The following is a 12,500-nucleotide window of genomic DNA, read 5'->3' as shown; positions in this document are numbered from 1 at the left end:
AGCCCAAATTATTTCTGTTTGATTTAAAAAGAAAAGAAAAATGTTTTATTCAACCATACAATGGCTAAGAAGCCCGAATTCTGTTTAGGATGAAGATTATAGTAATGTTCCATATGGAATAGCAAAGAGAACAGCTAAATACCTGCTGAGTTGCAGCACCATTGTTTTTTTTTATGAATAAAAAAAGAAAACATGTTAAATGTATATATCCGTCTTTTGGCATAAATCTTTTTATTATCACAAAAATATACAGAGAAAATTGGTAATATGTGATTAATCATGATTAATCCACAGAAACCTGTGATTATCTTGATTAAAATGTTTTATCATTTCACAGCCCTAATTAAGTGCAATGTACTTTTTCATCAGATGTTATCATAAGATGTACTTTGTGTTAGGACTGGTGTTAGTGTTGAGTCAGTAGCATTTAATACTATGTGCTTACTTGAGAAAGGGCATAGTATTATTTATTACTTATGTAAGAGCTCTGCAATAAGGACACTTAATAGGATGAAATAGGACGAACACAAATCTTTTTGGTTACGCAAGACGTGCTGGCTGAGTCTTAGGGTTCTGTTGTTTTGTTGCATCTTCCAGTAATTAATCTGCATACAATTATTTTCTCAGCCAAGACTGATGCCTTCCAGACAGACTTCTCCACAACAAAGCTGCCCTGTCTTATATTGCCTCACACGGTCTACATACATCAGAGACAAAAGAGCATCTAAAAGCTTTCAGTTACATCTTTTTTATTACCCAGACTACAAATAATGAACCAGTCTTCGTGTACAGATCAAAACCATCCTCAGTCAAACCAGTGGAGGTGTTCTGGATGTGTTTCTTGGGGCAGTGATGCTGATTGAGCTGCAGAGTCCTCTAGGTCAGATCCATGAGGCTGACAGAGCACTTCTCACAGGACCAGTGTCTTCTGAGGCATCCCATCAAAGATGTTCAGGAGTTCAGCAGTCAAAAAAAGCACACCCACATCACCCCTCCCCCCACCACACACACACACACATACTTTATGACATCACGTTATGCTCGCTCTGCATGTCTGTCCGTCTCTGCTTCTGCTTTTCTTTTCCCCTCTTGTCCTCACGTTTATTTTCTTCCGCTAATCTTCTTCCCCCACATCTCTGGAGTGTCATAAAGGTGTTCCAGTCCATGGAGGTCGTCTCCCACTCCGACCCCCCCAGGCCTCAGGATCAGCTATAAATCCTGTCCGCTCATTCAGCACTCTACTCCTATACTCACAACACAAACACAAACACACACACACACACACACACACACACAGCCCATAAACAAACAGACATTTAACCTCAAATGTACAAAACACACCCCACTCTGCTTTTATCTATGTTTAAAGTGCTGGTGTCTTTCAGTAGAGTATCTCATACATTCATCCCTCGCAGCAGCTAGTTCTTACCCACTGTGCCCACTGTGCCCATTGTGCCCACTGCAACGGTCCTAACCTTAGATCAAGATGACCAGTCGCATGGTGAACCATTACCAGTGTCCTTCCAAACGGTTAGCTTATGTTAAAATGTACTCTGTGCTTCTGGTGGATACATTTCGAAAGGTTCTCCTGAGACTGTCATTCTGGTGGACAAATCACCCCCTCCATTCATGCATGCACACACACACAGACACACGCACACACACACACAGTGTTCTTCTTCACACACATGTACATTCTCATAGAGTATTCCTTTCTGAGGAAATGCACAGTGGTCACTGTATAGTGATGGTCATATATATGGTATATCATATATATGTATATATGGTCACAAATATAGGCACAGACACACACACCACACACCCACACACAGACACGCGCAGAAACACACCCACCCACAGACACGCACACCGACCCACAGACATGCACACCCACACACAGACACGCACACCCACCCACAGACACGCACAGAGATGCACACCCACCCACAGACACGCACACCGACACACAGACATGTACACTCCCACACAGACACGTACACCCACACACAGACACACACACCTACACAGACATGCACACCCACAAACAGACACGCACACTTACACACAGACACACACACCTACATGCAGACACGTACAGACACGCACGCCTACACACAGACACGCACACCTACACGCATACGCAATTCATGTCATATCATAAGCCATATGAATCTGAAAAAACATAACAGTTAATGATCATACTGACAAATCACGCCCCCACCTCATAGCCTCAGGCTTGCTCACACTAACACATCACCCACATAAGTACAAACAGAAACCGCAGACCCATTTACCACTGCATCCCAACACACCCACACCCACTCGCACAGACACACACTCACACACACACACACCAATGCACTTTTTTCATGTGGGGATTACAGCTGTCACCATAAATTCCAATTAGTTTTTTACTTTCTTTCCCGAGAAAGAGGGCTGGCACGTGGCCAGCTATCCTAATCCTCCTCACAAATGCGTTGTCCCATTCAGATGTGACTGCAGTGATACGCTCCACAGACCTGTTACTGTAAATGACACACTTAGCAGACACATGATAATGGGGGGCATGGGAACTAGGACTGCTTTAATGGTAGAAAATTGTACAGAACATAAGATACCAGGGAATGTACAACGCCACTGTCTTTATACAGAAAAAATACTCCATCAGGTTGTCGGGGGAAGGGGTGGGGTGGGGGTGGGGGAGCAAACACACACTCTCACACACACACGGGACGTTCACACAAGCACGTACATTCACACACAAACATTATGTAGACACATCTAAAAACAGTCACAAACCCACAGCGAATATGATACTGCATACATAAATAAATATAGACATATAGTATATACAGGAATTATTACATTAATACATAGCAACAGATATTTTCTACAGTAAATTAAGCACATATAAAACTTTTTCATTTCGATAAATGGTTCAGTCAAAAATGGGAGGGGCCACGCGGGGTAAGTTGCCATGCCGACAGATCACTGGGGGGTGGGGTGGGTGGGGTTAAATCATGCACAACCATTGGACAACTACATCAAGTCAAGTCAATCGCTTTTACACTACGCCCCTGACGAGCACTCAGTCGCATGCAATGTCTGGTCTTCAAGAAGTCCTCTCCACAGCATTTGCTCACGTGACAAGAGCCAGCTAAGTGCTGTTCAATTTCCACACTAACTATATGGGAGGGGTGTGTGTGTGTGTGGGAGGGGGTTACACACAAATGTGTTAAGAGTCTTGAGGGTGCAGGTTGACGGGGGTGGGGGGGTTTCAGTATTCCATCTCAAGCATATCACACCTTAGCTAAAAAAAAAAAATCAAATTTCTTTGTTTACATTGATCGTGTTCAAAGTCCAGTCATCTTTGAAAGCACTGGGGGTCTTCCAGAGGTGCGGAGGGGAGTGTTCTACACGGCAATTCAATGGATAGGATGGGATAAAGAGATCCTGCTGACCAGAATGATACACTTCTCCTCCGGGGGCACAGCTGTACTCTCCTCCTCAACACTCCGCTCCACTCTGCTGGTTTGGGGGTCTTGGTGGTCACTCTCCCCTGCTGTCCTGTGAGAGAGCAGGTTCCTCTGGTCTGGAGTGCCATCGGTCTGGTCTGAGATCAGTGGCGCTCCACCACCGCCTTGGCATGGTGCTTCTTCAGACGCAGACCTGAGGAAACAAGAAAAAGACATGGATGAGAATAAGTGAAAAGCAGAGCGTATAAAAGGCTTTCCCTATAGAACATTAACTTTTTCAAGAACTTTTTTTAAGAACAAGAACTGTAGGCTTCAGGATTTTGTTTTGTTTTGGACAGCAGAAGGACTGGAGAAGGACACCTGTCTCCTCTAAAGAGACATGATTTTAGTGATAATACTGCTATTGATAATGAAGGTATAGTGTTGATGATGGTGATAGTGAAGATAATGATGGTAGTGATGACCATGATTCTGGGAAGGGCATTTGCTTACGGTAAGGTTGCACTCTTCTGGGCGTGTTGGGCGTCTGGAAGGTCCTGAGGGTGGCGGGTCCCTCCCCTGCAGACGTGAGCACCTGGACCTCCAGCCGGTAGAGAGAGGCCGGCTGCAGCCCTGACACCAGCAGCAGCCTGTGGTCCTGCAGAGACAGAGACAGAGACAGAGAGAGAGAGACAGAGAGAGAGAGAGAGAGAGAGAGGTTTAAAACACATAAAACATTAGAGCAGAGAGAGAGAGAGAGAGAGAGAGAGAGAGAGAGGGAAGGGGCCAACAGAGACGCAGAGAGAGTGTTCTAACACTCGTTTATTAAAGTATTTAACTCTTTCACATTACTACACCATTAAGACAATCAGAACAGAAAGAAAGAGAGAGAACAGATCAGAGATGTTTAGACAGGCACAGCTATCACTGTCCATACTGTCACCGCCCATGCAGTTACAGCATATAATGCACAGACCAGCACAGCCATTACTTTCCATGCAGTTACAGCATATAACGCACAGACCAGCACAGCCATTACTTTCCATGCAGTTACAGCATATAACGCACAGATCAGCACGGCCATTACTTTCCATGCAGTTATAGGATATAACACACAGAAACAGCACAGCTAGTACTGTCTACCAGGACACGTACTGGGGGAAGGATCTGCGACTGAGACACCAGACTGTTGGGCAGGCCATTCTTGCGACTATCACTCATTGTCTCCGTCCATGTGACCTGGAAGCCGTCGACCTGCATAGGGGGTTGGGCCGGGGCCACACTCCAGGAGAAGAGGGCCGTCACGTTCCCCTGCTGGACGGAGAACGAGGCCGTCAGGTTCTCAGCTCGAGCAGACGTCTTCAGGAGAGAAAGACCTATCGGAATAATGAAAAAGAGATGGAAAAAGGAAAAGAGATCATTATTCCATGCTAAACTATTAAGATACACACAAACCAAGTCACACATATGTATTTTAAATGCCACAGTTAATGAACTCAACTCAACTGATTTCAGACTTAATTGATTATTGAAAGTTGATTAAAAGTCTTCCTGGCTGAGGTCAGCTGACTCACCTATGTCTCCAGGACAGGGGATGTGTTTGGAGCTCTTGGCACGGAGGGTGGCACAGGAGGGGGTGTAGAAGCTGGTGCTTTCAGCCTGGGCACGGCCCTTGGTGCCCGCGGGCTGGATGGTCACTGTGTACTTACACGAGAAGAGCAGGTTGGGCAGACTGGCAAAATTCTCCTGGAACAAGGAAACACCAAAAACAGTTTGCTTAGATCCACCGTCTAACACAACCTATTAAACTCTTACCGCAGACACACACAGAGCTGAGAGAGCACAGTACTGATAGGGACGGGAACCATGGTTACCTCGGTGTGGATCTTCTCAGTGGTTCTGGTCTGGTTATGGCTGCAGAACTCCGGAGTCCACTGGACGCGGTAGCGTCCCACAGAGGTATCTATGGGAATAGCAGCAACAGGCTTTAGCTTCTACATACTCTTCCACGCCGGTCAGTGTAGAGGGTCCATCACCCAACATGGCACATTCAACACAGAAGGTGCCCAGCTTCACCCAACACAGCCCACCCAGAAAAGAGCGGTACTCAACTTTAGCCTGCACTGCAGATCCATAATGTTCTTATCACCTTAATCAAAATGACTTAATACCAGATGGTCATTACTAACCTAGTGTCTGCACTTATACAGGAGATAGGCCTACTCTGTTTACATGACAACAGTGCTCAGAGGTGAAGACAGCACAAACACATTCTCTCTCTCTCTCTCTCTCTCTCTCTCTCTCTCTCTCTCTCTCTCTCTCTTTCTTTATCTCTCTCTCTCTCTCTCTCTCTCTTTCTTTCTCTCCTTACCTCTCCTCTTCCAGTACACTCGGACCTGCAGCTTGCCGTCCTGGTAGAACGGCGTTCCCACATCCATGAGGTCAGACGACTGTTTCCCGGTCCCAGGCCTGTCAGTCGGGGGCTCTGCTGAGGAGGTGGGGGGGATTGTAAGTTATACAATTTATTCTTGCTGTAAAAATCATCTCCAGCATATGGGCCGTAACATAACCTTACAGCCACACGAGCAACCCAAATACGCAGTGGTAAAGATGCGCTGGTCCTCTCTTAAGCAGTAATGCAAGCTGAAAGGAGCTTGACGTGTCCTGGGAGACCAAACTAAAAACGGACCTCCAGACACATCTGCTAAAGAATTTCTGATACATATCCAGAAAAGCCCTGGGGGCAGGGGGAAGCGTGTGTTACTGTGTGTGTGTGTGTGTGTGTGTGTGTGTGTGTGTGTGTGTGTGTGTGTGTGTGTGTGAGTGTGTGTGTGTGTGTGTGTGTGTGTGAGTGTGTGTGTGTGTGTGAGTGTGTGTGTGTGTGGGGGGGGGGGGGGGTACATAAGAGGTGAGGGGCAGAAAGAGGGGAGAAGAATGGAGGAAGGAGAGAGGAGTAGAGACTGTAAGAGTTTTTGAGGACAGCAAAGAGAAGAATAAAGGTGAGGGAAAATGTGAGAGGAGAAGAGAAGAGAAGAAAAAAGAAGAGAAGAGAAGAAAGGAGGGGATGGAAAAGAAAAGTGAACAGAAGAGTAGAGAGGAGAGGAGAGGAGAAGGGAAGAGAAGAGAAGAGAGGACACGAGAACAGAAGAGAAGAGCGGGAAGGAGATGGAAAAAGAGGAAAGGAGGAGAAAAGTGAGAAGGAAAGAGTAAAGAGAAGAAGAGAAGTGGAAAGCGGAGCGTACTGGCTTGTTTGCTGGGCGTGATGAAGCTGAGCGTGGCCTTGGGGCTCCTCAGAGGCAGCTGGCCCCAGTAGGAGAGGGCCTGCAGCTCCGCAGTGTAGCTCCGCTCATCCCTAAGACCCTCCACATCCACACTCAAAGAGTCCTGCACACACAGGAAATAAACAGAATTAACACACACACGCACGCACACACACAAAAACACACGCACACACACACATACGCATGCACACACACACACACATACACATGCACATGCACACACATGCACACTGGAGCTCAAATTCTCCATATCTTTACACAGGCCATCAATATCCCCAGTCACAGCTGTTGTCAGATCAGTTCAAGTTCAAATGAAAGACTGTGTGGCCTAACAAGTTTTCAGTTTAGTCCCTGGCTGTGTTTAAGCTGCAGCTTCACAACTTTCTTTTCCATGACCTGCACCCTGTAAGCAACACTCCGCAGCAGAAAGTGTGTAGAAAACACAATCATTGCTGCCATCTAATAAATGGTCCTTACACACACACACACACACACACACACACACACACACACACACACACACACACACACACACACACACACACACACACACACACACACACACACACACACACACACACATACACACACAAGCCTCACCAGAATTACCTCACTCTAAGGATAATAACTGTGTGTAACTGAGAGAAAAAAGCAATCAGACATGAGTGCTGATTTTGGCTGCTCGCAACACACACTTGCATATGCCAAATGTGATGATGTAATCATCTGCCACCCTTGTGTGTGTATATGTGTGTGTATGAGTGTGTGCATATGTGTGAAAGAGAGACACAAGGCTGTTTATCATCCACCTCACCCTACAACTCCAACAGAGAACTGTCTGTGACTCACAAAGTGTGTGTGTACGTGTGTGTGTTTACCCCGGTAGCGGTCTTCCTGCGTTTGACTCGCGGGGGTGACTCAGACCCTGCGTTTGCGGTCCAGCTCCAGGAGACCCTGTAGTGATGCACGGGGATGTCGGGGTCAATGGGCGGAGCCCAGCCAAGCTGTGCTGTCACAGCGCCGTCGGGGCCAAAGGTCATGTTCACGATTCTGAGGCCGCCAGGAGTGGAGGGAGGGGCGGGGTCTGTGTGGGAGAGATGCTTTCAGTAAATCACACACTATAACTTATGGCAGCTCCTCTACTGAACATATGAGGCACTTTCATTTGTGTGTTTGTTTGTGTGGGTGAGCAGGCATGTATGTGTGTATGTTTATGTTTATGTGTCTGAGTGTGTGTGTGTGTGTGTTTGTGTGGGTAAGCGAGCGAGCATGTATGTGTGTATGTTTATGTTTATGTGTCTAAGTGTGTGTGTGTGTGTTTGTTTGTGTGGGTGAGCGACCATATGAGTGTATGTTCATGTTTATGTTTATGAATGTGTCTGTCTTTTGTTTGGGTGAGCATGTATGTGTGTCTGTATGTGATTGTGCGTGTGCGTCTGTGTGTGCGTGTGTGTGTGTGTGCATGACATGTGCGTGTGTGTGTGTGTGTGTGTGTGTGCTTGTCATTACAGTACAAAGCTGTAACTGAGAAGTGTTGTGTGTCAAGTAAAAAGTATTGTAAAAATGTAAAGTAGTATTTATTGTTACACCATGCTTTTTATTGCTCTTAGGTTGACTGTTCTTGTACGTCGCTTTGGACAAAAGCGTCTGCTAAATGACTAAATGTAAATGTAAATGTAAAAAAAAAGTGGCTTAGCATATATTTGTTTGTCTGAGCTTTGCTTGTGTGAACTGACTGACTAATCATTCATTCTGCCACAGTCCACTTGAAAGTCTTTCATTTACAAAAATAAACCACAAACTTGACTAATACTTCACTGACTCTCCCTCTCCAAATCTCCCTTTACTCGCCATAATTAGCCAGGAGGTTATATTGCCGTTTGTCTGTTTGTGAGATTTACGCAAAAACTGCTGGGCCGCTCTTCATGAAACTTGGTGGAGGGGTGAACCAATTACAGGTTGGAGCAGATTGGGCTCAAGGGTAGGATGTAGGATTGTTTTCCACTTTCTGTAACGCTGCAAGATAGGGCACATTGGCCTTGGCGGAGGTCTGTGCTCTCTGTGTGCCCTTCTACTTCAAACTGTTTTAAAAAGATTTACTGCCACTATTTATTAGAATATTGTATTGCCCTAGAGTATAAGGGTATGTTTTCTCCAAGTCTGTTGTGTAATTGTAATTTGTGTGTGTGTCAGAGAATGAGTGTCTGGGTACATACTTGTATGTACATGTCTGTTTGAGCAAAACAATTTAAAAAGCAATTGATCATTTGCATCCAGAATGTGGTATGTAAATGCGATTGTGTTCTCCCAGGAAAATGTGTTTATCTATAAATCTATTTATATGTTTGTTTTTTTAATGTATCTATAAATCTATGTATATGTTAATGTAATATTTATTCATATTCATTTTAATATTTTATTGTATCTATAAATCTATTTATATGTCTGTCTTGTCTTCATCTATCGACGTCTTTACATTTTCTTTACTCACTTTCGGTTTAGAGACATTTGAGACAAACGGTTTGCCCCTTTGTAATATGCCCAATTATATTCTCCACTATTCGTTCTTCTTATGAATGCGTTTGTATCCGTATCTACCTGATCATACTGTGATATTGTGGTCACTGAAGCTGAGCATGGTCAAGATCTGCCTCTGACTGAAAAAGAGACACTTTTCTCTTTTCTACTCTCTGTGTCCAGAGGATTCAGAGAGCAGCTCATACTACTTTGCCTGCGTCAGTTGAGTAATGATCCAAGAATTCCTTGTTTTTATTGACTCTAGTATGAGGTTGGCAAGCAGTGCACCTCAGAGCACGTTGTGCTTAAACCTGTCAGGATATCTGAAGCTTTAAAACTGGAGCGTATTTTTGTAACTCTTCGGCTCTCTCGTCACCCTCCCTCTCTCTCTCTACCCCCTCTTTCCCTCCCCCACGCCTCTTTCATCTTCCCTCTCTCTCTGCCTCCTCCGTTTCTCCCTCCCTCCTCCCCCCTATCTCGCTGCCTCCCTCTCTCGCCCTCTGCCTGTCTTTCTCCCTTTCTAACTCTTTCTCTCTCTCTCTCTCTCTCTCTCTCTCTCTCTCTCTCTCTCTCTCTCTCTTTTTCTCTCTTTTTCTCTCTCTAACCTTTCGTAGAGCGATAGTGTCTGCTCGGCGTGGTGGGTCCTCTGGTTCCGTGGACGTTGATGGCAGAGACTCTAAACTGGTACCACCTGCCGGGCCGCATGTCTGGCAGACTGGCCCGCGCCTCCGTGGTCTGATGAGACACACAAACGCAAAAAACAAACAAACACATCAGCACAGTGATCCAAAAAAAGCAAAGGAAATGAAAAAAAGTGTCCCTAGACAAGAGTCAGTACACCACTCATAAACATGTACCAACAAATAACACAAATTTAAATCAATACAATTTTGTTTAGTTTATTCAGATACTGTTATTCATTGATATTGTAACACACTCAGAAATGTGTGTTACAATAAATATACAAATGCACCAATAAACACTGGTGTCTTGTGATGCCTTGGTATCCCCATATGTCCAGTTAGTGAGATATGTTTCCCCCTGTCTAGCCTCGCTCACCTGTGCCACAACCTCCCATGGGGTAGCGCTGTCCTCGCTGGGCTGGATCCCGTAGTTCCAGCGGCGCTCCAGCACGTACACCACGGGCTCGGCCGACACATTGAAGCGCGACGACCAACGCACCTCCAGTCCGCCCCGCGGCAACTCCTCAAACACCAGCTCCTTACGCGGCTTCAGAGGAGCACCTGCAGGGAGAGAGAGCAGCCCTCAAAACCTCAGACTCAGACATCCACGCGGAGAAAGACTACAACTCCCAGACTCAGACATTCACACAGAGTAAGACTACAAATATCAGGCACAGACTATAACCTATCACCATAACACACACTGATCTGTCTATCTATTTTTCTATCTATCTATCTATCTATCTATCTATCTATCTATCTATCTATCTAATCCATACATTGAGAAGTGAGTAAGGCAGCGATCTTAGGTGTGGGTGTGGCTTAATTCTACATTCTTGTAAAGTGTACTGTGGGTGTGGCCTCACCTCTGTAGAGGTTCTTGGGCTGCTGGCAGGTGTGCCCACAGCCATTGGAGCAGCACTTCTTGTGGGCGGAGCACTCTCCGTCCTCCTCGCAGCTCTCCACGCAGGCGGCGGCGAATCCGCTGGCTCGCTCGGGCAGAGGGCAGTCACCTTGCTTCTCCACCAGCACCGAGCGCAGAAACTCACAGCTTGTCACACACTCCCCGTGCTTCCTAGGAAACGACCCCTAAGGGGGACAAGGTCACGTCCCAGACAGAGAGAGATAGATAGATAGAGATAGAGAGAGAGAGAGAGAGAGAGAGAGAGAGAGAGAGAGAGAGAGAGAGAGAGAGAGAGGACATCCCAGAATAAACCTCTGACCCCAAAAACTCAGGTCGTCTTTGCCCGTGAGAAATTGTGTGAACATGCGAGTGTGGATGTTTGAGTGTGTGAAAGGGGAAAGTGTGTGTTTGTCTGCATGGGGAGGAGAGGAAAAGTAGAGGAAGGTCACTTGGAGGTCAACCGCATCTCAACAAAACAGTAAATGATGTGGTGACGCGGTTCCCCGTGTGTTTGGGGGGAGAGGCTAAAAACATATTCTGATAACAGGATGTTAGCATGAAGTTTAGACGGGGCAGGAAATACCCCCCACCCCCAGGAAACTGCCCCTCCCGCCCCAAAAGTACCACACCCAAAACAGCACGCACCTCACACAGATTGCGACACGGCCCGTCCTTCAGCTCCCAGGAGTCTTTGCACGGCTCCAAACACTGTGGGCATAAGAAAGAAGATGAGAGCGGCCACACACACACACACTCTAACACACACACACACACACACACACACACACACACACACACACACACACACACTCTAACACACTAACACACACACTTGAGGTTGAGTTTCTACTTTCTGTAAAGTTTCAGTATTAAAGACAAGGTTGATGACACACAAGCCTGACTAGAAGCATTTTCCTTTGAGTCGTGGAACAGCAATGTGCTGATAGGGTACACTATAGTATTTCTGCGCACCTGCATGCATTTTATGATAGCTTATGGTGTTGGTATTTTATGATGATTTATGTTGTGTGTTGTGTGTATTTTTATGGTTTATGTGGTGTGTGTTTTATGATGGTTTAAAGAGCAAACGTTGCCCATGGGTGGGGAGGGAAAGGACATGAAGTGATCACGCAGCCCACAGGACATGGAAGACTCCTCAGCCAAATGTCTCCCTGATTTGAGCTCAAGAAACCCAGGACAGTCTCCCTCTCCCTCATCCCGCACTGTCTCTCTCCCTCTTTCTTTTTTTTCTTCCATCCCCTGACTATCATTAGCAATCATCATCAAATCTTTCTTTTTCGCACCACTGCCCACCCACCATGCCTCTCTGTCTCTCCCTCCATCCTTTTCTCTCTCTTTCCCTCCCGCCATCTCTCTCCCTCTCTTTACTTATCACTACCAAATCTCTCCTTTTCTCTGCAACTGTCTGTCCTTCCTTGCTCGCTCGATCCTGTTCTCTCTTTCCACCCCCCCCCCCCCCCCACCTCTCTCTCTTGTCCTCCATGACCAGGGACACTCTCCTGCCTGAATGAGCAGCCTTGGGGAATTCAAAATTCACATTTCATGCTTGAATAAAAGGCAGTGGCTCACTGCGCTGTTTGTGTTTGTCCTTGTATCTGTGTGGTTCTTGTGTGTGTATGTGTGTGTGTGTGTGACAGAC

General features: G+C 46.1%; 1 protein-coding gene across 2 annotated transcripts in view; it reads right to left on the bottom strand.

The window, feature by feature from the left end:
• Positions 1–2,370: 2,370 nt before the first annotated feature.
• anos1a (anosmin 1a) overlaps positions 2,371–12,500 on the bottom strand; it is a 19,988-nt gene continuing 9,858 nt past the window's right edge. The window contains exons 3-14 of one of the 2 annotated variants that reach the window (XM_031559021.2): positions 11,486–11,548; positions 10,803–11,025; positions 10,313–10,497; positions 9,859–9,988; positions 7,615–7,820; positions 6,698–6,839; positions 5,827–5,943; positions 5,330–5,418; positions 5,030–5,201; positions 4,611–4,831; positions 3,969–4,113; positions 2,371–3,669 (exon numbers count right to left, since the gene is read on the bottom strand). In XM_031559021.2, coding sequence (XP_031414881.1) covers positions 3,620–3,669; positions 3,969–4,113; positions 4,611–4,831; positions 5,030–5,201; positions 5,330–5,418; positions 5,827–5,943; positions 6,698–6,839; positions 7,615–7,820; positions 9,859–9,988; positions 10,313–10,497; positions 10,803–11,025; positions 11,486–11,548 — 1,743 coding nt within the window. In that variant the 3' untranslated portion in view covers positions 2,371–3,619. The remainder of the gene's footprint in view (positions 3,670–3,968; positions 4,114–4,610; positions 4,832–5,029; positions 5,202–5,329; positions 5,419–5,826; positions 5,944–6,697; positions 6,840–7,614; positions 7,821–9,858; positions 9,989–10,312; positions 10,498–10,802; positions 11,026–11,485; positions 11,549–12,500) is intronic. The other variant, XM_031559022.2, reaches the window with a different exon arrangement.

Source organism: Clupea harengus, chromosome 21 (genome assembly GCF_900700415.2).
Source record: "Clupea harengus chromosome 21, Ch_v2.0.2, whole genome shotgun sequence".
Classification (NCBI taxonomy): Eukaryota; Metazoa; Chordata; class Actinopteri; order Clupeiformes; family Clupeidae; genus Clupea; species Clupea harengus.
The sequence above is the reverse complement of the archived record's forward strand: the minus strand, read 5'-3'. Positions and strand labels throughout refer to the sequence as shown.